General features: G+C 43.8%; 1 protein-coding gene across 1 annotated transcript in view; it reads left to right on the top strand.

Annotated features, from left to right (window-relative positions):
* Nucleotides 1–21,784, top strand: part of LOC124775175 (sodium/hydrogen exchanger 9B2-like) — a 168,809-nt gene extending 147,025 nt beyond the window's left edge. The window contains exons 12-13 of the mRNA XM_047250014.1: nt 3,731–3,832; nt 21,470–21,784. Of these exons, the coding sequence (XP_047105970.1) occupies nt 3,731–3,832; nt 21,470–21,784 (417 nt within the window). The remainder of the gene's footprint in view (nt 1–3,730; nt 3,833–21,469) is intronic.
* The last annotated feature ends 1,108 nt before the right edge of the window (nt 21,785–22,892 follow it).

Raw genomic sequence — 22,892 nt, 5'->3', positions numbered from 1 at the left:
GCTGTATTGCAGTAGTTCGCGCAATGAAGATTTTTGTGAGGTAAGTGCTCAATGAAATGTATATGTTACTGTTAGGATTTCTTTTTAGTCAGGGCCATTCTTTTGAATTAGTTATTTGATGTCAGGTTGTAATTTTTTTGAGCAGTCAGATTGCGTTGCGCCAGAATATTGTGAATCAGTGTTGACATGCTAAGAAAAACTAAAGAGAAAGTAGGCTCAGTACATTTTCTTCGTTAGTGTACATCGTACTCGCACAAGCCTTCAACTGAAAACAATTTACCGAATGACCGGTTGAAGGAGGTTAAGGGCGCTCAACGCCGATGTTATCAGCGTAAATGAAGGTGTGCATCTCCCTTGTATCCATTTGTTTACTGCCAACCCCGGCAACTTGGAGCTCTGGCGGAGGGAGCCGCCCGAACCGTGGCACAGCGCCTGAGACCGCGCTGCTATCCCGAGCGGTTCAAATTTACGGAGACTGGTGCTCACCCAGAAGAACACGAACTTCCTTGAAACTCCACATTTGCACTTCGGTTTCGAATAAGGGAAGAACGTACAATAACACACCAATTTCTATTTTGTGAAATACGTCTCTGCAGGTACAGCATTTGTAGACATATAGGGTGTCCGATTTATCTCCACCACACCTTTTTGTCCAGTGACAAAATAAAAAATGTATCAAGCAGATGATCCTTAGCCATCAGGGAGGAATTAACTTTATGACCGCCTTTTCTCTCATTTTCTTCGTTACGAAGATACGAACGACAATACCACTTTTTCAAACAGAGCCCTATGTTTCTGTTTTTTTTTTTAATTCACACCCTTTTTCAATATCTGTGCAATATACAGAGTGATTGTAGTTAAACTTTCAAAACGCTGTAGAAATAACACCACTGGTCATAATGACGTCAAATTGCAAAGGAATATTATCCGAGAAGGGGGAAGACGTATGGCACAAGAAAAATATAGTTACAAAATGTAGCAATACATGGAGCTGTAAGCATCATAATTTAATAGTGATTGACTACAAATGACAAATGAGTCATACAGCAATGCCTAAGGTGTACGTTTAACGTTAAACAAACTGTACTACTCAGTGTGCATGGATGTACAGCTGCGATACTATTAGTTACGTAAGCTCATCTACCACGGCAAGGTCATATCACATCGGATGGGAAAAACCGGTTTTTAATTGTCATGAGGCCAAAACCGCAACAAAGCATAACTCATTACGGTTTTTAATTGTCCTGAGGCCAAAAACCGCATAAAAAGCATCAATCACATCGGTTTTTAATTGTCCTGAGGCCAAAAACCTTTCTGTTTTGTACACGGTTCCCTCAGGCATCTCCAGTCCCCAGGACTGCCATGTCCTTCGCAAAGTCGTCCATCCAACGCTGCCTTGGTCGTCTAATGCTGCGTCTGGTGTTTGGTTTTCTCTTAAGTGCTTTCTTTCCCTGTCTTTCTTCTGTCATATGGGCTGCATGATCTGTCCATTGTTTTCTTTTGCTCTTCAGCTTCTGCAGTATTGTTGGTTGTTGCATCAACAGGTAGATTTCTTCACTCTTCCTCTTTTCCATTCTCCTTTATTTACGAACGATCCCCATATCTTCCTCAACATTGCTCTTATTTCAAAAATTAATCGTTTTCCCTTTTTGCGTTTTGGCATGCTCCATGTTTCTGAACCGTACATGACTGCTGGTCATATCATTGTGTTGTATATTCTCATTGCATTTACGTACACATGACGTGATTAAAAAGGTAACATGAAACTGAGTCTGACTTTTATGTATCAGAACAGGGGAAAACGTAACTCTCCAAGTTGCCGGGGTTGGCAGTAAACAAATGGATGCAAGGGAAATGCACACCTTCATTTACGCTGATAACATCGGCGTTGAGCGCCCTTAACCTCCTTCAACCGGTCATTCGGTAAATTGTTTTCAGTTGAAGGCTTGTGCGAGTACGATGTACACTAACGAAGAAAATGTACTGAGCCTACTTTCTCTTTAGTTTTTCTTAGCATGTCAACACTGATTCACAATAATCTGGCGCAACGCAATCTGACTGCTCAAAAAAATTACAACCTGACGTCAAATAATTAATTCAAAAGAATGGCCCTGACTAAAAAGAAATCCTAACAGTAACATATACATTTAATTGAGCATTTACCTCACAAAAATCTTCATTGGGCGAACTACTGCAATATAGCGAGCGTCAGTACTGCTAGCTAAATAAAAGATACTAACTACTAAAGCCACTACCTACTAATAGGCATGTGGTTAGCAAAGGAAAGATTGTGTTGCAAACCAAATACTGTATTTTTTTACCTTAATAATGTGACATCCAGTTCAAACACGAATATAAATCGTCATTGACATCCAGTACAAAGATATATAATCATGAATAACTGCCAAAGTCGGATATTTCCAGATCGTTACCCAACGCTAACACTTCAGACCTCTACCCTCCATAAATGCTAACGTCTCACATTTAACATCCATCACTGCAGGCTGTTCACCTCCAACTGCCCAACAGTAATTCCATCACCGCTGGCGACTAACTTGCAACTGCCCAACGATACTGGTGATTAACTTCCAACAACGAGTCCAGCCAGCCACAGAGTCTATTACAAAGAAAGCGCAGTCAGAGATCCAATGCAAAGCGCTGCACAGCGCTGCCAACACAGAAGCAGCCCACTTAGAACTGGAAGTCTGCTTTAAGTTTTTAAAAGAGTGATGATTACTGAATGGTACACCGTGACACGTTTTTGAACGGGTCTTGAAGAGAGGAAATCGATTACTGAATAAAAAATATAGGGCTGTACTTAACAAACAGGTACGGCTGTTCCTGTCTTCGTAACGAAGAAAGTTACAAGAAAAATCATGGTTGGTTTTTGTCCCACCCCTTTGGTACCTAAACAACATTTGCTTCTTTTTTTTTATTTTGGTTTTGGATAAAAAGTTTTTTGGGGTGCTCAAGATAAATGGGACACCTTGTATATTGTTTCGAGCAAATGTTTAGTTCCTTTTCTTTTTGTCGAATAATACCTCAATTATGACTCTTGCGAATCTGACAGTCATAACTGTCTGTTACAAGGTATTGTTTCTTCAGTGACTTGTGTTTCGTTAACCTTCAGACATAGACTGTTCACAAATACAGAGTTTTACAACCAAGCGACGTTCATGGCTGGTAGGATAGATCTTCCTATTTCTTCCTATTTTACAATTATTCTCGTGTGGTTTTAGCCGCTTGTAGTGTCGTATTCCTCTTCTTAGGTTAATTGTAACAACGCTTCTCTCAGTGGTTCCACAGATTTGTCTACATTTTCTGATGATTCCTTAGCTACTGCACTCAGTATTTAAAATTTTGTGCCGCGCGAATTGGCCGCACGGTTAGAGGTGCCACGTCACGGATTGCGCGGCCCCTCCCGCCGGAGGTTCGAGTCCTCCCGCGGGCATGGGTGTGTGTGGTATTATTAGCATAAGTTAGTTTATGTAGTGTGTAAGTCTAGCGATCGATGACCTCAGCAGTTTGTTCCCTTAGCAATTCACACACATTTGAACATTTTTAAAATTTAGTGCAACCTGTGGAAAAATTAGATCGTACAACAATTTAAAAGTGGTATGCACGAGAAACAATAATATAATTAATAATACATATGATAGTGATGTACTCACAGTATGATATGTGTTTAAGTTTACCACATTTATAGAGATTTACTTTTATTCTGTTTCAGTTACGTATTTTGGTGACGATTCTCGTGGGATTCGGTAGCAAGCTCAATAACAAAGAAAAGATTTTTGTCGCTCTGGCCTGCATGGCTAAAGCCACAGTGCAGGTAGGTAGTACTGCTGCATATACAACTGCTAATATTCATCGAGAGCATAGCTAAAGATATTGATTTATGCCGTGTAAATAGCTCCAAGAATAGAAATAAGATGTACAGCATGATGCTTAGAATAAAAGGCTCCTGCCAGTCACATTTTAGCTTAAGCTGCTGCGTAGTCATACTGCCTATGGGTCATGTATATTTACACTATTTGGCTTCCTAATATGTCGTTTCGATGAAATACCAAACCTATGCCTATTTTAGATTCCACATACGAATACACAGAACTTCTAGGCTGCTTACTTTTGACTGTAGCGGATATCTGTTTGTTTGTTTTAGTCATCATACTCAACGGCTTTGATGCTGTCCTTCGTATATTCATAATTTGTGCTAACCTCTTCATCCTTGCGTATCTACTATACCCAACATCCTCGAATGTTTTACATTATTATCTTGTGTTCACTCGTGGAGTGTCTCCCTTCTATTATTTCTTGCATAGCCTATTCCTGAGAGCCTACGCCACAAACCTGACTCATCTTCTGATAACGGTTTTCAAAAGAATTCTTCCCTCATTAGTTCCTTCTAGTGCGTCTTTTTGTCGTACTTCATCCACTCGTAGATTTTTTAACATCTTAATCGATTATCACATTCCAGATGTTTCCAATTTCTTCTTCTCTTGTACTGTAACACATTCAGAAACGTTCAAAATTCCACGTCACCATTTGGTACCACTGGAACACTTTTGCTGACGAAATTTTCTTCGCCCTTTCCAGTATATCTGTGATGTACGAGAGCTGTTCGGAAAGTAAGGAACGATAGGTCGCGAAATGGAAACCACAGTGAAAATCAAAACTGTTTTATTTGCAACAGTTAGCTACAACTTCCAGCTACTTATCTCCATAGTCGCCGATCCGACTTAGACGTTTGTCGTAGCGTTGTACCAACTTTCCAATATCATCGTTACAGAAGGCAGCCGCCAGTGCTTTCCGCCAATTTTCTACGCTGGCCTACAGCTCGTTGTACGACCCAAAATATTGTCTTCATTGCCAATGGTTCATGTGAGCACAGATGAAACTTAGAGGGAGACAATTGCGGGCTGTATTGTGGGTAATCAAACATTTCCAATTGAAAACGATGCAAGAGCATCTTCATTGCCCCTGCAGAATGCGGCTGAGCATTGTCTCGAAGAAGAAAACGCTCTACAGTTATATAATGTTGGCTGCATAGATTCAGTCGAAATTTCTCACCAGGCCTCGTACTTGGCGGGAGACACTATTGTTCTAGGTATATTTACGTCCTCCCTGTGGGCTCAGAACTAAAAAGAACGATGTGACGCGATCGACGGGCATACTAGAGACACTGCTCAACACACCTGTGCAAAACTTCATCGGATTTTCACTGTGGTTTCCAGTTCGCGACCGATCGCTCCTTACTTTCCGGATAACCCCCGTATTTCATGCTTCGGCCATTTAACATAATGTCGTTTCCTGGATAGCAGATTTCATTCATATCTTTTACTATTCCTTTACCAGTTTTAAGAGTTAACAAGTTCCTTACTATAATATTTATCACTCTCATCTTTTATATTTGTGTGTCTTCAACAATATTTTGTGTTAACCAGTGTGTCCTCTCCATTCAACATTATTTTCAAGTCCTTGTTTTGGGCACGAGGGTAATAGTATTTGTTTCCGTTCCCCTTGCACCTGTGCCCATAGTCCAAACTTTTTTTGCACTTCCTTCGCCTTACATTACCCGTGGAAATCAGGAAACAGTGGCGCCAAGATGAATCTTCCTTAAAAAGAACTTGTCTTTTTTTCACTGTTGTTATGCTCATATGTTTTATTGGATATTGTAAATTACACGTGTGGCACTGTATTTTCTTCAGGATACTTTTAAAATATTATTCTGCCCAATATTTTTGACGGGTCCCATTAGGTCCACAAACGCCTCTAATAGTCTTAATTTTTCTTTTTCTTTTCATTACTAAGCGCAATACCGTAATTGCTTCTCTTGTCCCTTTATCTGTCAAACTCAATTCACACAGTCTTTATTTCTACGCTTCTGCGGCACGTCAGATTGGTCTTCCGTTTGTCTGACACTTTATTCGTTCGTGTCTTATTTGGGCTCCCCGAAAGCCAGTGGGCTCCCCGAAAGCCAGATGTGTTCAGTTTTGAAAAGGAACATTCCCAGACAACCCAGAATTGGCCACATAAAACAAATGTCACTTACTATACGCTTCTTGGAGCACACTCAGTAGGCTAAGAACTAGGTCTTCTAGATGAAAGAGCAACATGGTGAAACGGTGTTAACTTTGAACACAACAAATGCTCATCTGTGGGCAAATCTAGACGAAGCCAAGATAAACCAGCGGAATATGAAAACTAAGATTTAGTGCAATCAGAATCCGAAAAATTAGTATGTGATTAAAATACTCGTTTAATAGATTTAAAGGTCTCTCTATCTTGCTGCAGCGTATTTTATTTCCTCCAGACGCGTTTCGTCTTTTACATTACGACATCTTCAGTAGATTTAACTTGGAATGATACAGTTTTGTTTTTATATATGATATTTTTAAATTAGAAAACGGTTCCCGTGGTAATTTTTACATAAATGAGTTGCTGCTTACAGTTATTCATTTTTCTTACTGAAGTTTGTGCTTTCTCTCATTCTGTCGCAGGTTAGAGATCGCTCTGTCACATCACTTACGAAACACGGACACATTTTTACCTTACGATCTTTTTGTTCCGTAGTTTCTATATTTTGAATACTAATTATTGTGTAACACTATTACCAGTCTAGCACTAGCAGCAGATTTCCTAACGAGGACTGTGATTTTTGTTCGTAACTGTTTGTTTCATTTGATTTCTCTCTTCTTACCTGATTTGCTTACGTTAGTGTTGGCAACGTAACAAATTATGTGATGAAACTTAAGACACTTCATTTCTGTTCTCATTCTATCTATCTATCAATGCATCTATCTATCAAAGAGAACGAGAGCAGAAATGAACAGTCGTTAGGTTTCAATACTTGCTTCGTTAGGCTGGCAACACCTACGTAAGCCAATCTCCATATACTCCACAAGCCACCGTACGGTGCGTCACAGAGGGTACCCTGAACCACTACTAGCTGTTTCCTTTCCTGTTCGAGTTGCAGACAGAGCGAGGGTAAAACGACTATCTATATGCCTCCGTATCAGCCCTAATTTCTAGTATCTTATCTTCGTGGCCCTCACGCGCATTGTATGTTGGCGGCAGTAGGATCGTTCTGCAGTCAGCTTCAAATACCTGTTCTTTAAATTTTCTCAAAAGTTTTCCTCGAAAAGAACGTCGCGTTTCCTCCAAAGATTCGCATCTTAGTTCCCAAAGCATCTCCGTAACACTTGCATGCTGTTCGCACCTACTGGTAACAAATCTAGCCGACCGCCTCTCAAACGTTTGGGTGTCTTCTTTTAACCCGACTTGTTGCGGGTCCCAAACAGAACAGATCGCACTAGCGTCCTATATGTGGTGCCCTTTACAATGAACCACACTTTCCTAAAATGCTCCCAATAAACAGAAGTCGTCCATACGCCTTCGCTACCATAATCCACATATGCTCGTTCCATCTAATTCGTAACGCTAATCACATATACACTCCTGGAAATTGAAATACGAACACCGTGAATTCATTGTCCCAGGAAGGGAAAACTTTATTGACACATTCCTGGGGTCAGATACATCACATGATCACACTGACAGAACCACAGGAACATAGACACAGGCAACAGAGCATGCACAATGTCGGCACTAGAACAGTGTATATCCACCTTTCGTAGCAATCCAGGCTGCTATTCTCCCATGGAGACGATAGTAGAGATGCTGGATGTAGTCCTGTGGAACGGCTTGCCATGCCATTTCCACCTGGCGCCTCAGTTGGACCAGCGTTCGTGCTGGACGTGCAGACCGCGTGAGACGACGCTTCATCCAGTCCCAAACATGCTCAATGGGGGACAGATCCGGAGATCTTGCTGGCCAGGGTAGTTGACTTACACCTTCTAGAGCACGTTGGGTGGCACGGGATACATGCGGACGTGCATTGTCCTGTTAGAACAGCAAGTTCCCTTGCCGGTCTCGGAATGGTAGAACGATGGGTTCGATGACGGTTTGGATGTACCGTGCACTATTCAGTGTCCCCTCGACGATCACCAGTGGTGTACGGCCAGTGTAGGAGATCGCTCCCCACACCATGATGCTGGGTGTTGGCCCTGTGTGCCTCGGTCGTATGCAGTCCTGATTGTGGCGCTCACCTGCACGGCGCCAAACACGCATACGACCATCATTGGCACCAAGGCAGAAGCGACTCTCATCGCTGAAGACGACACGTCTCCATTCGTCCCTCCATTCATGCCTGTCGCGACACCACTGGAGGCGGGCTGCACGATGTTGGGGCGTGACCGGAAGACGGCCTAACGGTGTGCGGGACCGTAGCCCAGCTTCATAGAGACGGTTGCGAATGGTCCTCGCCGATACCCCAGGAGCAACAGTGTCCCTAATTTGCTGGGAAGTGGCGGTGCGGTCCCCTACGGCACTGCGTAGGATCCTACGGTCTTGGCGTGCATCCGTGCGTCGCTGCGGTCCGGTCCCAGGTCGACGGGCACGTGCACCTTCCGCCGACCACTGGCGACAACATGATGTACTGTGGAGACCTCACGCCCCACGTGTTGAGCAATTCGGCGGTACGTCCACCCGGCCTCCCGCATGCCCACTATACGCCCTCGCTCAAAGTCCGTCAACTGCACATACGGTTCACATCCACGATGTCGCGGCATGCTACCAGTGTTAAAGACTGCGATGGAGCTCCGTATGCCACGGCAAACTGGCTGACACTGACGGCGGCGGTGCACAAATACTGCGCAGCTAGCGCCATTCGACGGCCAACACCGCGGTTCCTGGTGTGTCCGCTGTGCCGTGCGTGTGATCATTGCTTGTACAGCCCTCTCGCAGTGTCCGGGGCAAGTATGGTGGGTCTGACACACCGGTGTCAATGTGTTCTTTTTTCCATTTCCAGGAGTGTATTTAAACGACGTGACTGTGTCGAGCACTACACTACTAATCCTGTATCCGAACATTACGGGTTCGTTCTTCCTGTTCATCCGCATTAACTTACGTTTTTCCACATTTACAGCTAGCTGCCATTCATCACACCAAACGGAAATTTTGTCTGAATCGTCTTGTATTTTCTTACTGTCACTCAGCTTTGGCACCTCATTGTACACCACGGCATCAGCAGCAAATAACCGCAGATTCCTGCCCATACTGTCCGTCAGATCATTTATGTATGTAGAGAAAAACAGCGGTCTTATCACACTTCCATGGGCCACTACAGAAAATTTCTGGATTTCCGGAAGGTTTTTGACACGGTACCACACACGCGGCTCGTAGTGAAATTGCGTGCTTATGGAATATCGTCTCAGATACGTGAATGGATTTGTGATTTCCTGTCAGAGAGGTCACAGTTCGTAGTAACTGACGCAAAGTCATTGAGTAAAACAGAAGTGATTTCTGCCGATCCCCAAGGTAATGTTATAGGCCCTTTGCTGTTCCTTATCTATATAAACGATTTGGGAGACAATCTGAGCATCCGTCTTAGATTGTTTACAGATGACGCTGTCGTTTATCGACTAATAAAGTCATCAGAAGATCAAAACAAACTGCAAAACGATTTAGAAAAGATATCTGAATGGTGCGAAAAGTGACACTTGATCCTAAATAACGAAAAGTGTGAGGTCATCCACATGAGTGCTAAAAGGAACTCGTTAAACTTCGGTTACACGATAAATCAGTGCCGGCCGCGGTGGTCTAGCGGTTCTAGGCGCTCAGTCCGGAACCGCGGGACAGCTACGGTCGCAGGTTCGAATCCTGCCTCGGGCATGGATGTGTGTGATGTACTTAGGTTAGTTAGGTTTAATTAGTTATAAGTTCTAGGCGACTGATGACCTCAGAAGTTAAGTCGCATAGTGCTCAGAGCCATTTTTTTGATAAATCAGTCAAATCTAAAGGCCGTAAATTCAAATAAATACCTAGGTATTACAATTACGAACAACTTAAATTGGAAGGAACACAAAGAAAATGTGGTGGGGAAGGCTAACCAAAGTCTGCATTTTATTGGCAGGACACTTAGAAAATGTAGCAGACCTACTAAGGAGACTGCCTACACTACGCTTGTCCGTCCTCCTTTAGAATACTGCTGCGCGGTGTGGGATCCTTACCAGAAAGGACTGACGGAGTACGTCAAAAAAGTTCAAAGAAAGGCAGCACGTTTTGTATTATCGCGAAATATGGCAGTGAGTGTCACAGAAACGATACAGGTTTTGGGCTGGAAATCATTAAAAGAAAGGCGTTTTTCGTTGCGACGGAATCTTCTCACGAAATTTCAATCACCAACTTTCTCCTCCGAATGCAAAAATATTTTGTTGACACGCACCTACATAGGGAGGAACGATCACCACGATAAAATAATGGAAATCAGAGCTCGTACGGAAAGATATAGGTGTTCATTCTTTCCGCGCGCTATACGAGATTGGAATAATAGAGAATTGTGAAGGTGGTTCGATAAACCCTCTGCCAGGCACTTAAATGTGATTTGCAGGGTATCCATGTAGATGTAGATGCCCTTGTCTGTGATGAACAGTCGCCGCAGAGGATAACGTACTGGGTTCTGTTGGCTAAGAAATCTTCAAGCCACTCACATTTCTGGGGACCTGTTCCATATGCTCGTACTTTCGTTAGCAATCTGCAGTGGGGGTACCGTGTCTACCTCTTATCGGAAATCTAGAAATATGGAATCTGATTGTTGCCCTTCATCCGTAGTTCAGAGTATATTATTTGAGGAAAGGACAAACTGAGTTTCACACGAGGGACGCTCTCTAAAACCACACTGATTCGTGGTCATAAGCTTTCCGGCATCTAGGGAATTAACTACACTCCAACTGAGAATATATTCTACAATTCTGCAGCAAATCGATGTTACAGATATTGGTCCGTTCTTTTACCCGTCTTATATAAAAGAGTCACCTTCGCTTTTTTTCCAGTGAGTTGGTACGTTGTGCTGGGTGAGAGATTCACGCTAAACGCAAGATAAGTAAGGGGCCCATGCCGTAGAGAACTTTTTGTAAAACTGAATTGAGATTCCATCCAGATCTAACGACTTATTTGTTTCCAACTCTTTCAATTGTTTCTCTACGCCAGGGGTACTTATTACTATCATCCTTACGAGCTAAACGACGGCATAAGAAGAGAGAAATCAAGTGAACACACGCAGTTATTAATAAAAATCACAGTCCTCGTTAGGAAATCTCCTGATAGTGTCAGACTGGTTGTAGCGTTCCACAACAATTAGCATTCAAAACATGGAAATTATGGCATAAAAAGATCGTTACGTGAAAATGTCTCCATGTTTCGTAAGTGAAGTGACAGTGCGGCGTCTAACCTGTGACCAGATGAGAGGAAACGTAGATTTCACCCAGAAAAACGAATAGCTGCAAGTACTAACTCATTTGTGTAAAAATTAGCATATAAACTGTTAATCCACAGGGATTTTCTCTGCCTCGTGATGACTGGGTGTTGTGTGCTGTCCTTAGGTTAGTTAGGTATAAGTAGTTCTAAGTTCTAGGGGACTGATGACCATAGATGTTAAGTCCCATAGTGCTCAGAGCCATTTGAATCATTTGTTAATCCACAAATATCTCATATAAACACAAAACAGTATCATTCCAGGATAAGTCAAATGAAGATACCTTAACGTAAGAGGCGAACCAAGTTCGAAGGAGAAAAAAAGAAAAATATCTGCAGCCGGACAATGGCATTTAAATCTATAAAATGACTATTCATATACTTCCTGCAGATGATGGCCTCGCAAACAAATAGATTAAAGTACTTTTCTGAAAATAGACTGAACGACCAATATGTGAGGTCAGTTGTCGGCTGCTGAAGCTATGCGGAGTATATGGCTCCATACAGTTCCGGTAGGAATGGGCTCCTGACGATCTACATTCAAACTGGCCGCGATATGGCTGACAGTCGAACGACGACCACCCTGTGTGGCTCTTCACAGGCGTCATGGCGTCCATTTACCTGTTTACAAGGTTTACACGTGTGAAAACATTGCCTCCACGATACTGGAGATCCATTCTAGACACGGCAGACCATGCGTAATTGCCGATATGCTGTGACCCCTGCGTGTTTATAAATTAGTTATGCAAAAGTAACCTTTAATTGTGAAAAAGGTAAATAACTTATAGAATAGTTTGATACAGCGTCGAATGCAGCATATCTTGAAGTTTTATTTACAGACGTTCAAAGTGGCTATCTTTTGTAATACTACAGATGTCCCATCTGCAATCGGTTTCCTGACAGTGATGCTACGAAGTAAGTCTTGATGTATGATGCCACCTGCTTGTGTTATCTGTTGTCGTAGCTCGTCGACGTTTGCCGGAAGCAGAGAAACAAACACTCGACGCCATACACAGAAGTCCATTGGGGTTAAAGCATACACAGAAGTCCATTGGGGTCAAAGCAGATGACCGAGTTGGCCAGGATATTGTTCCACCACGTCCACTCGAAGCCGGCACATTCTTATAGAGATATGCAACAGTTCCAGTTTGTAGAGTTCATTCACCCACGCAGCGACTGGAAGCTGGCGAACTGGTTCAATTGCTGCATTAGAGACTGTTGGCTGACCCTGTACCGACGTCCTATGTGATATACAGTCAGCTTCCCCGAAGCGATTGTATCGATTACTAACAGTTTGTCTTTGAGGTAGTGACTTGCGATATTTAGTCCTGAGTTGTCTCTGTAGTGTACTATTGGATCTGGATTCACGAAACCGTAAACAACACAGCAAATACTCTGCGCCGTAATACGACTCAACGATGCCTGTTCGAATAACTAATACGCGCATACCACCTAGCTGGAACGTGGGAAACTAACAGTGTCAGGCGGGAATAAAACCTGACGATATACTGCATTCAGCGCTGCATTAGACATTTCTATAAGTTATTTACCCTTTTCACAATTAAAGCTTACTTGTGTATAACTAATGTAGAAAGATCCTCCTTATTAACTCGTGACGTGCTACCATATTTCATTAGACACGTTTCTAACAGACTGCTCAGTTATCGTGTCTACATTCGGGCGTCACACATGGCATATCTTTAAATGAGACAACCCTTCCCGTGACTTCTTGCTTCTCAGTCTGTAATTGCAAGTTAACAAAAAAAATGGTTCAAATGGCTCTGAGCACTATGGGACTCAACATCTGAGGTCATCAGTCCCCTAGAACTTAGAACTACTTAAACCTAACTAACCTAAGGACATCACACACATCCATGCCCGAGCAGGATTCGAACCTGCGACCGTAGCAGTCACGCGGCTCCAGGCTAAAGCGGCTAGAACCGCTCGGCCACCCCGGCCGGCTGCAAGTTAACAGTTTGAAGCTTTTGGTAGATGGGAAGGTGTATCGCCTACTGCCAGCAACCTGTTCGAGATAAGATCTTTCGCTCTTTATCAAAATTTGAGCTATTATTATTCCACACTGTTTTCTTGCACATAACAAATGACATGTAATCTTTTTTACTTATTAAGGTGATTGCGATAATGTAACCACGATCAGACTTACTTTCTTAGCCTAGAGAAGTAATATCTTGTGATTTAAGCCATTTTGGAGGAAGCTGAACGAGACAGTAGAAACCTAATCGGATACACTCATTTGATAAGATCAGTTCCTGAATTCCAGTGGTTTCCCATGATATTTTTAGATTAAAATTAGCCAACAATTCCTCGAGAAAAAATTGACATCTAATTTTCAATTTCGATGAGTTAAATTAAATTGGAATACGTGTCTTGCTAACGAAACTGGAGTTACTACAGGAGTTTAGGAATTTCCTTGGTCACATTTACAAGTTATCAGCAAAAACCGAAATAAAATTATTTTACAATACAGAGGCGTGGCTGTTCTAACCCTCACAAGATCATTAATTTGTGAAACCTTACATTTGTGTACAATTGTCGTTTAAAGGTTATCGGATATAAAGACTACAGAAACAGTATGGCGTATTAGGTAATTCAGCAAATTCATAATAAGAGTCATAAGTGGGCTACTATTTAGTAGAAAGCTAAATGTCTGTTGGAATAATGTATGATAACACAGTCAGCACTTATAGAGTAATACTTCCCAAAATCACATAATCCATAAATTTCCGTTAACTTGTTCCATTCGCTGTGATTAAACCACGTCATTAAAACCGCACATTTGTTCTTCGATGATGAATGGATTTCCACGTTGGTCTTCTCGCGCAAGCCTCTTCATCTCTGAAAAAGTACTGTAGCCGATATCCATTTGAAGCTTCTTACTATAGTAAAGTCTTGGTTTCGTTCCAAAATTTTTACTCCCCTCCTCTACATTATCTTTCATTACCAAATTGATGATACCATGATGCCTCGGCATGTTTCCTATCAACCGATCTCTTGTTTTAGTCAAATTGTGCCTCAATTTTTCCCCATTTCAGTTCAATACCTCAGAACCTCTCCATTACTTATTCGATCTACCTGTCTAATCTACGGTATTCTTCTGTAGCGCCACATTTCAAAGGCTTCTATTTTGTTCTCGTCTGAACTGTTAATCGTCTTCGTTTTACTTCCTTAGAAAACTACAATCCTTCAGAAAAACGTTTAGATACTTGATTTTATATTCCGCGTTAACAAACTCTCCTTTTTCAGAAACGCTTTTCTTGAGTTTGCTTGTGTGCATATTATAACCTTTCTAGTTCGCCATTGTCAGTTATTTTACTCTCCAAACTGGATAATTCATCGTCTGTTTTTAATGAGTTATTTCCCAGTCTGGTCGATCAGCATCACCTTATTTAATTCGATAACATCCCATTATCCATGTTTTGCTTCTCTTGATGTTCATCATATAGCACATTTTCAAGAACTACCCATTCCGTTCAACTGATCTTCAAAGTCAATTGCTATCTCAGAAAGTATCACAACGTCATCGGCAAACCTCAGAGCTTTTATTTGCTCATCCGAAACTTTAATTCGTTTTCTAATATTTTTCTTGGTTTCTTTTACTACTTGCTCACTGTATAGATTAAATAACACTGCTGATAACCTAGAGTCCCTTCTTATTCCTTTTTCAAGTGGTTACTTCTTCCGTTCATATCCTTTTATTCCCGTAACTGTAGGCTGGCTTCTGTAAAAGTTGCAGATGCGCTTTCACTCCATGTGTTTCATTGCTGGTACGAGAATTTCAACGAGTCTGTTTGTTCCATTCAACATCGTCAAAATCTTTTTCTGAGTGTACAAACGCTATAAATGTAGGTTTGGCTTTCTTCAGTCTGTTTAATAAGATAAATCGTGGGATCACAATTGCCTCGTGTGTTTCTACAATCCCCAGATTGCAGAATTTTCTTCTCTGACGTCAGTGTCTACCAGTTTCTCCATTCTTTTGTAAGTAAAGCGACGGAAGAAATCGCAGCACCAAAAAATAATTAATGTAGAGTAGTGAAATTTCGGCAATACCTTTGTCTCGGTGACATATTTAAGTGATTAACGTTGCTGGATCACAGAGTACGAGTGAGATAAGCCATTGCAAATGTGAAATGCTGCTACATTAACAAGCAGTTTAACCACGAGAATGTCGAATGCAAGCATGCAAACGAGTATGCACTGTGTTTTACAGCTACCGGATGTCAGTTTGCGGGATGGATTTTCATGCCTGTTGCACTTGGTCGGTCAGTACAGGGACGGTTTAGGCTGTTTGTGGGTAGGACTGCAGTTGTCGTCCGATGATGTCCCATGTGTGCCCGACTGGAGACAGATCTGCTGATCGATCACGCCAAAGCAACGTGTCAACATTCTGCAGAGCACGTTGGGTTACAGCAGCAGTATGCGGGAGTGCGTCACACTGTTGGAAAACATCCCCAGGTTCAAATGCACTATGGGACTTAACATCTGAGGTCATCAGTCCCCTAGAACTTAGAGGTACTTAAACCTAATAACCTAAGGACAGCACACACATCCACGCCCGAGGCAGGATTCGAACCTGCGACAGCAGCGGTCGCGCGGTTCCAGACTGTAGCGCCTAGAGCCACCACGGCCGGCCGAAAACATCCCCAGGAATGCTGTCAATGAATAGCAGCACGACACGTCGAATCACCAGACTGACGTACAAATTTACAGTCAGGTTGTGTGGGGTAAGCATGAGAGTGCTCCTGCTGTAACGCAATCACACCCCAGACCGTAACTCCTGGTGTAGGGCCGGCCGCGGTGGTCTCGCGGTTCTAGGCGCGCAGTCCGGAACCGCGCTACTGCTACGGTCGCAGGTTCGAATCCTGCCTCGGGCATGGATGTGTGTGATGTCCTTAGGTTGGTTAGGTTTAAGTAGTTCTAAGTTCTAGGGGACTGATGACCACAGCTGTTAAGTCCCATAGTGCTCAGAGCCATTTTCCTGGTGTAGGTCCAGTGCGTCTAGCACACAGACGCCGGCCGCTGTGGCCGAGCGGTTCTAGGCACTTCAGTCCAGAACCGCGCTACTGCTACGGTCGCAGGTTTGAATCCTGCATCGGGCATGGATGTATGGGGTGTCCTTAGGTTAGATAGGTTTAAGTAGTTCTAAGTCTAGGGGACTGATGAGCTCAGAAGTTAAGTCCCATAGTGCTTAGAGCCATTTGAACCATTTAGCACACAGACAGGTTGGTTGCAGGTCTTCAACTGGTTTCCCTCTAACCAACACATGGCCATCGCTGGCACCGAGGCAGAATCAACATTCATAATAAAACACAGCAACCTCCACCCTGCCCTCCAATGATCTCTCGCTTGACACTACTGGAGTCGAAAATGGTAGTGGTTTGAGGTCATTGGAATGTGCGCCACAGGGCTCCGGCTCGGAGCTGTCCTTGGAATAACCGATTTGTAACAGTTCATTACGTCACTATGTGTCAACTTCTACTTAGAGTGCTGCTGTAGATGCAGTGCGATGCTCCATGGCCATATACGGAACGCTATGGTTGCCCCTCTCGGTAGTGCTACGTGGCCGTCCGGTGGACTGTCTTCTTGTGATCCTACATTCTCGTGACCACCTCTGCCAGCAGTCATGTTCATGTACAGTGGCAACATTCCTGCCGAACCTTTCCGCAGTATCGCAGAAGGAACATCCAGCGTCTCATAGCCCTATTACACGACCTCATTCAATCTCAGTGAGGTGATGATAATGGCGTCTTTGTCGCTTTAAAGGCATTGTTGAGTAACCACGTCCAGTCTCAAAGGTAACCAACGCTAATGACCGTTACAGCGTGTATTTATAACAAACCTGATTTGCATCCTCATAGTGGCGCTACTAGCTCCACTTTTGCGACTGGCGCGAAATTTGAACAGACAACATCATTCGGGTGTAGAAACACCCCTACCAACTTCCGTTTACGTCGTACAGCTCCTTCTTGGTTTTGCGATTTTTTCCTTTAGTTTAATTCTTGTCGATATGTAACAGCCTTGGCTTATTATATTGATGGATCTGTTACATACAGTTCTGTCAGGAAGGAAGAAAGATTACGGTTTAGTGTCCTGTCTCCATTGAAGGCATTAGAGATGGACCACAAGCTCGGAATATTTCAAGGCTGGGGAAGCAAATCGATCATGCCCTTTCAAATGAACCACTCCGGCATTTGCCTCGAATGATTTAGGGAAATTTGGATGGCTGGACGCGGATTGGAACCGTCATCCTACTGAATGGGAGTCCATTATGCTAAACACTGCGCCGGCCGCTGTGGCCGAGCGGTTCTAGGCGCTTCACTCCGGAACCGCGCTGCTCCTATGGTCGCAGCTTCGAATCCTACCTAGGGCATGGATGTGGCTGGCTGGCTCTGAGCACTATGGGACTTAACATCTGTGGTCATCAGTCCCCTATAACTTAGAACTACTTAAACCTAACTAACCTAAGGACATCACACACATCCATGCCCGAGGCAGGATTCGAACCTGCGACCGTAGCAGTCCCGCGGTTCCGGACTGAGCGCCTAGAACCGCTAGACATGGATGTGTGTGATGTACTTAGGTTAGTTAGGTTTAGGTAGTTCTGGGTCTAGGGGACTGATGACCTCAGATGTTAAGTCCCATAGTGCTCAGAGCCATTTGAACATTTTTGCTAACCACTGCACAACTTCGGATTGTGAAAATCACTGAAAATAACACTTTCTAAAAAGGCTGGGATCTGCAAGGGGATGAGAAAACATGAAACACTCAGAGTGAGAGGAAACTGCTGGGTTTAAAAGAGGTTAGCATCAATTATTGTTTAAGTTTCATATGGGAGCCCATGATTGGCTCACCAAAATTATTTTTGTAGCGGGGATGAGAACGTGCAAGTGTCTACGTGCAGTCACTATCATTGGTTGAATCGTGAAACCAACCTCACAGTTTGATAGACTTTCTGATTTCTGCCCCACCCTAAGTAAGAAATGTGTGTTACATGTTAATCATAGCAGACTCTTAAGAGGAGGGAGATCGCTTGTATTTTTATGAGTTTTTTCACTGGATGGAACTCAGAAGGTCTACAGAGGTTGGCTAGTAAGAATCCAGTGTTGGCAAAACCAGCAAGATTTTGGTAGGGGTGGATAAGGGGACTTCGTTCTAGAGCTCCAAAGAGGGAGGATTTCGCCTTCATCTCCACTTCCAGCACTGAACACTTTGGATGATTGCCGTTTTGAGACTGTCTCAGAGCCGATCATAAGTAGTGGGGCCAAACCTGTGTTTTTTTACCTACCACTGGAACCATTCTCTGCATTTGGGTTTTATAACAACGACAAGCACGTACACCATTTATGCTTGACGTGACGATGTGGACTTGACGTCATTTGTTACGAGCTGGAGTTTTGCTCTTCTGAATAAATTCGTGCACACAGCTAGTGAACTCAGCATGCGCTTAGGGAAGGGAACTGGTGCTCATATGTACTTTTCAGGATCTTTCCTTTTATATGTTAGCTAATTCTGAGTCATTAGCAATTTATGTGGATACAGCTAACTGCACAACGTCATCATTTTCTTTGCAATTCTGCGCACCTGTGGCAAGGACTGTCCTGTACATTTAATAATCCATTTGAACCATTCTGACCTTAATAATTTCTTGTATTATCTATTCAACGTTCGGAGCTAAGTCCATGCATTTCAGCAATAAACAGGACTTTACTGTGAGCTTTAGTGTCATTTCATAGTCAGATGAAACCCTTTCTCATTATATCTATTGGAGCTATGTTGGCTATACTTCACTGTTTAATTTGGCGACACCTGTTCAAATACAGATGTTCAATATCACCTGTTGTACAACTTTGTCTTAACACTCCAAATGATCTTATGTGGAGAGTATTGTTTACTGCGTAGGTCACTGGGTTCAGAGCTTAATAGCGTCACAGGAATACATGCAGAGTGAAGGAACGAATGAAAATTTGTACAAAGTCCGGGATTCGAACGCAGCTCTGCTGCATAGTAGGCAGATGTGTTGGGCAATACTCCACCGTGGCCAATGGCTTTGCACAACTGCACAGACTACCCTAGCACGCCTCCCCCTTCATTACAAATTCCCATCCACTCTTCAGGCCACTTTTTATTCCCCCTACAATCAAACAGCATTGCAGAGACTCTCCAGCTGTATTGGAATCGAATGGAATGGGGGATCGTGCCCGAAACCCAGACCGAGACAGCGTAGTGATGCACATCTGCCTAGTGAGCAGGAGAACTGGGTTCGTATCCCAGCCTTGGTACAAATTAACATGCGTCACCTCAGTCTGCATATATCCATTGTAGATGTCTGAGACTTAAAAATGTCTCTGGAACCATATACACAATTGGGCATTAAAATTGATACACCAAGAAGAAATGCAAATGACAAACGGGTGTTCATTGGACAAATATATTATACTAGAACTGACATGTGATTACATTTTCTCGCAATTTGAGTGCATATATCCTGAGAAATCAGTACCCAGAACAACCACCTCTGGCCGTAATAACGGCCTTAATACGCCTGGGCATTGAGTCAAACAGAGCTTGGATGGTGTGTACAGGGACAGCTGCCCATGCAGCTTCAACACGATACCACAGTTCATCAAGAGTAGTGACTGGCGTATTGTGACGAGCCAGTTGCTCGGCCACCATTGACCAAACGTTTTCAATTGGTGAGAGGTCTGGAGAATGTGCTGGCCAGGACAGCAGTCGAACATTTTCTGTATCCAGAGAGGCACGTACAGGACCTGCAATTTGCGGTAGTGCATTATCCTGCTGAAATGTAGGGTTTCGCTGGGAGCGAGCGAAGGGTAGAGCCACGGGTCGTAACACATCTGAAATGTAACGTCCACTGTTGAAAGTGCCGTCAATGCGAACAAGAGGAGACCGACACGTGTAAGCATTGGCACCCCATACCATCACGCCGGGTGATACGCCAGTATGGCGATGACGAATACACGCTTCTAATGTGCGGTCACCGCGATGTCGCCAAACACGGATGCGACCATCATGACGCTGTAAACAAAACCTGGATTCATCCGAAAAAATGACGTTTTGCCATTCGTGCACCCAGATTCGTCGTTGAGTACACCATCGCAGGCTCTCCTGTCTATGATGCAGCGTCAAGAGTAGCCGCAGTGACGGCCTCCGAGCTGATAATCCATGCTGCTGCAAACATCGTCGAACTGTTCGTGCAGATGGTTGTTGTATTGCAAACGTCGCCATCTGTTGACTCAGGGATCGAGACGTGGTTGTATGATCCGTTATAGCCATGCGGATAAGATGCCTGTCATCTCGACTGCTAGTGATACGAGGCCGTTGGGATCCAGCACGGCGTTCCGCATTACTCTCCTGAACCCACCGATTCCATATTCTGCTATCAGTCTTTGGATCTCGACCAACGCGAGCAGCAATGTCGCGATACGATAAACTGCAATCGCGATAGTCTACAATCCGACCTTTATCAAAGTCGGAAACGTGATGGTACGCATTTCTCCTCCTTAAACGCGGCATCACAACAACTTTTTAGTAGGCAACGCCGGTAAACTGCTGTTTGTGTATGAGGAATCGGTTGGAAACTTTCCTCATGTCAGCACGTTGTAAGTGTCGCCACCGGCGCCAACCTTGTGTGAATGCTCTGAAAAGCTAATCATTTGCATATCACAGCATCTTCTCCCTGTCGGTTAAATTTCGCATCTGTAGCACGTAATCTTCGTGGTGTAGCAATTTTAATGGCCAGTAGTGTAGATTTGAAAAGCTCTGTGGAACCATTTGGTTTCATTTGATTAAAGCGTCCCAAGGGTATGCTTGTAGTTCAACTGTAGTCTTACAATACCAAGAGCAATAGCTTTGTCATGTCTGTCCTCTCAAGGAGCTCAGTAAATCCGAGGAAATGACGTCTGCTCCAGGGGCCTTATTTCGACTTAAGTCCTTCAGCGCTCTGTCAAAATTCTTCTCGCAGTATCGTACCGTCCATCTCATTTTCCTCTGCTTTGTCTTGTTTTTCGCCGACTTATTGCTTTCTGTGGGTTTAGGTCACTGAAATTGTTCCACTTCTAACGATACCCTCGCAGTGCTGACGTTTTCGGTGACGGTAAGTGTGACGGCTTGCCCGCAGGCGGCGCTGTGCCTGCAGCCGCTGGAGAAGGTGCAGGCGTCCGGCGGCTCCGAGGAGGAGCTGCGGTACGCGCAGCTGGTGAAGATGACGTGCGTGCTGGCCATCCTGCTGACGGCGCCCACCGGGGCCGTGCTCATCCTGCTGACGGGCCCGCGGCTGCTGACGCGCCTCTCCAAGTCGCGGCCCGGCAGCTGCCGCCACAGCCACAGCGGCCGGCCCTCCCTCCGGGACATCTCCATCCTGGACGACGACCGCGAGCCGGACCTGGCTCCGTCCAGAGCCGTGCTGGGGCCCCACGAGATAGCCGCTGCCTAGCCGACGCGGCAGCACAGTCGTCTCTACCGTACTCCACACAGCTACTAGGGCCGACCGACGTCCCAACGAATCACATCCAATAATGGCTCGTTTCTTACAAGTGGTTACAGTGTGGTCTGAGTCTTTGGGACCCAACCTGGACGTTTCTCTCACATTTTCAATTCACTTCTGGACTTTTCGTTTTTACTAATGAATCCCACATTACTGTCAAATACAAGTAGAGCTCTTACTTTAGAGCCCAAAAAATTATATTGTAAACGGAATCAAAATATACAATAGGCTTACTGTCCTTTCAGTCGCATATGTCTTTCTTCCTAGACCTCAAATATTACCGCCGGCCGTTGTGACCGAGCGGTTCTAGACGCTTCAGTCCGAAACCACGCTGCTGCTACGGTCGCAGGTTCTAATCCTTCCTCAGGCATGGATGTGTGTGATGTTCTTAGGTTAGTTAGGTTTAAGTAGTTCTAAGTCTAGGGGAGCACTGAAAGACCTAAGTCGAAATAAGACCCCAGGAGTAGACAACATTCCATTAGAGCTACTGAGAGCCTTTGGAGAACCAGGCCTAACAAAACTCTACCATCTGGTGAGCAAGATGTATGAGACAGGTGAAATACCCTCAGACTTCAAGAAGAATATATAATTCCAATACCAAAGAAAGCAGTTGTTGACAGATGTGAAAGTTACCGAACTATCAGTTTAATAGGTCACAGCTGCAAAATACTAACACGAATTCTTTACAGACGAATGGAAAAATGGTAGAAGCCGACCTCGGGGAAGATCAGTTAGGATTCCGTAGAAATGTTGGAACGCGTGATGCAATGCTGACCCTACGACTTATCTTAGAAGAAAGATTAAGGAAAGGCAAACCTACGTTTCTAGCATCTGTAGACTTAGAGAAAGCTTTTGACAATGTTGACTGGAACACTCTCTTTCAAATTCTGAAGGTGGCAGGGGTAAAATATAGGGGTGAAAGGCTATTTACAATTTGTACAGAAACCAGATGGCAGTTATAAGAGTCGAGGATTAGGAAATAAGACGTTTAAAGTAGTAAATGAGTTTTGCTATTTGGGGAGCAAAATAACTGATGATGGTCGAAGTAGAGAGGATA

The sequence above is a fragment of the Schistocerca piceifrons genome, chromosome 2 (genome assembly GCF_021461385.2).
Source record: "Schistocerca piceifrons isolate TAMUIC-IGC-003096 chromosome 2, iqSchPice1.1, whole genome shotgun sequence".
Lineage (NCBI taxonomy): Eukaryota > Metazoa > Arthropoda > Insecta > Orthoptera > Acrididae > Schistocerca > Schistocerca piceifrons.
This window is presented reverse-complemented; position numbering and strand designations above follow the sequence as displayed.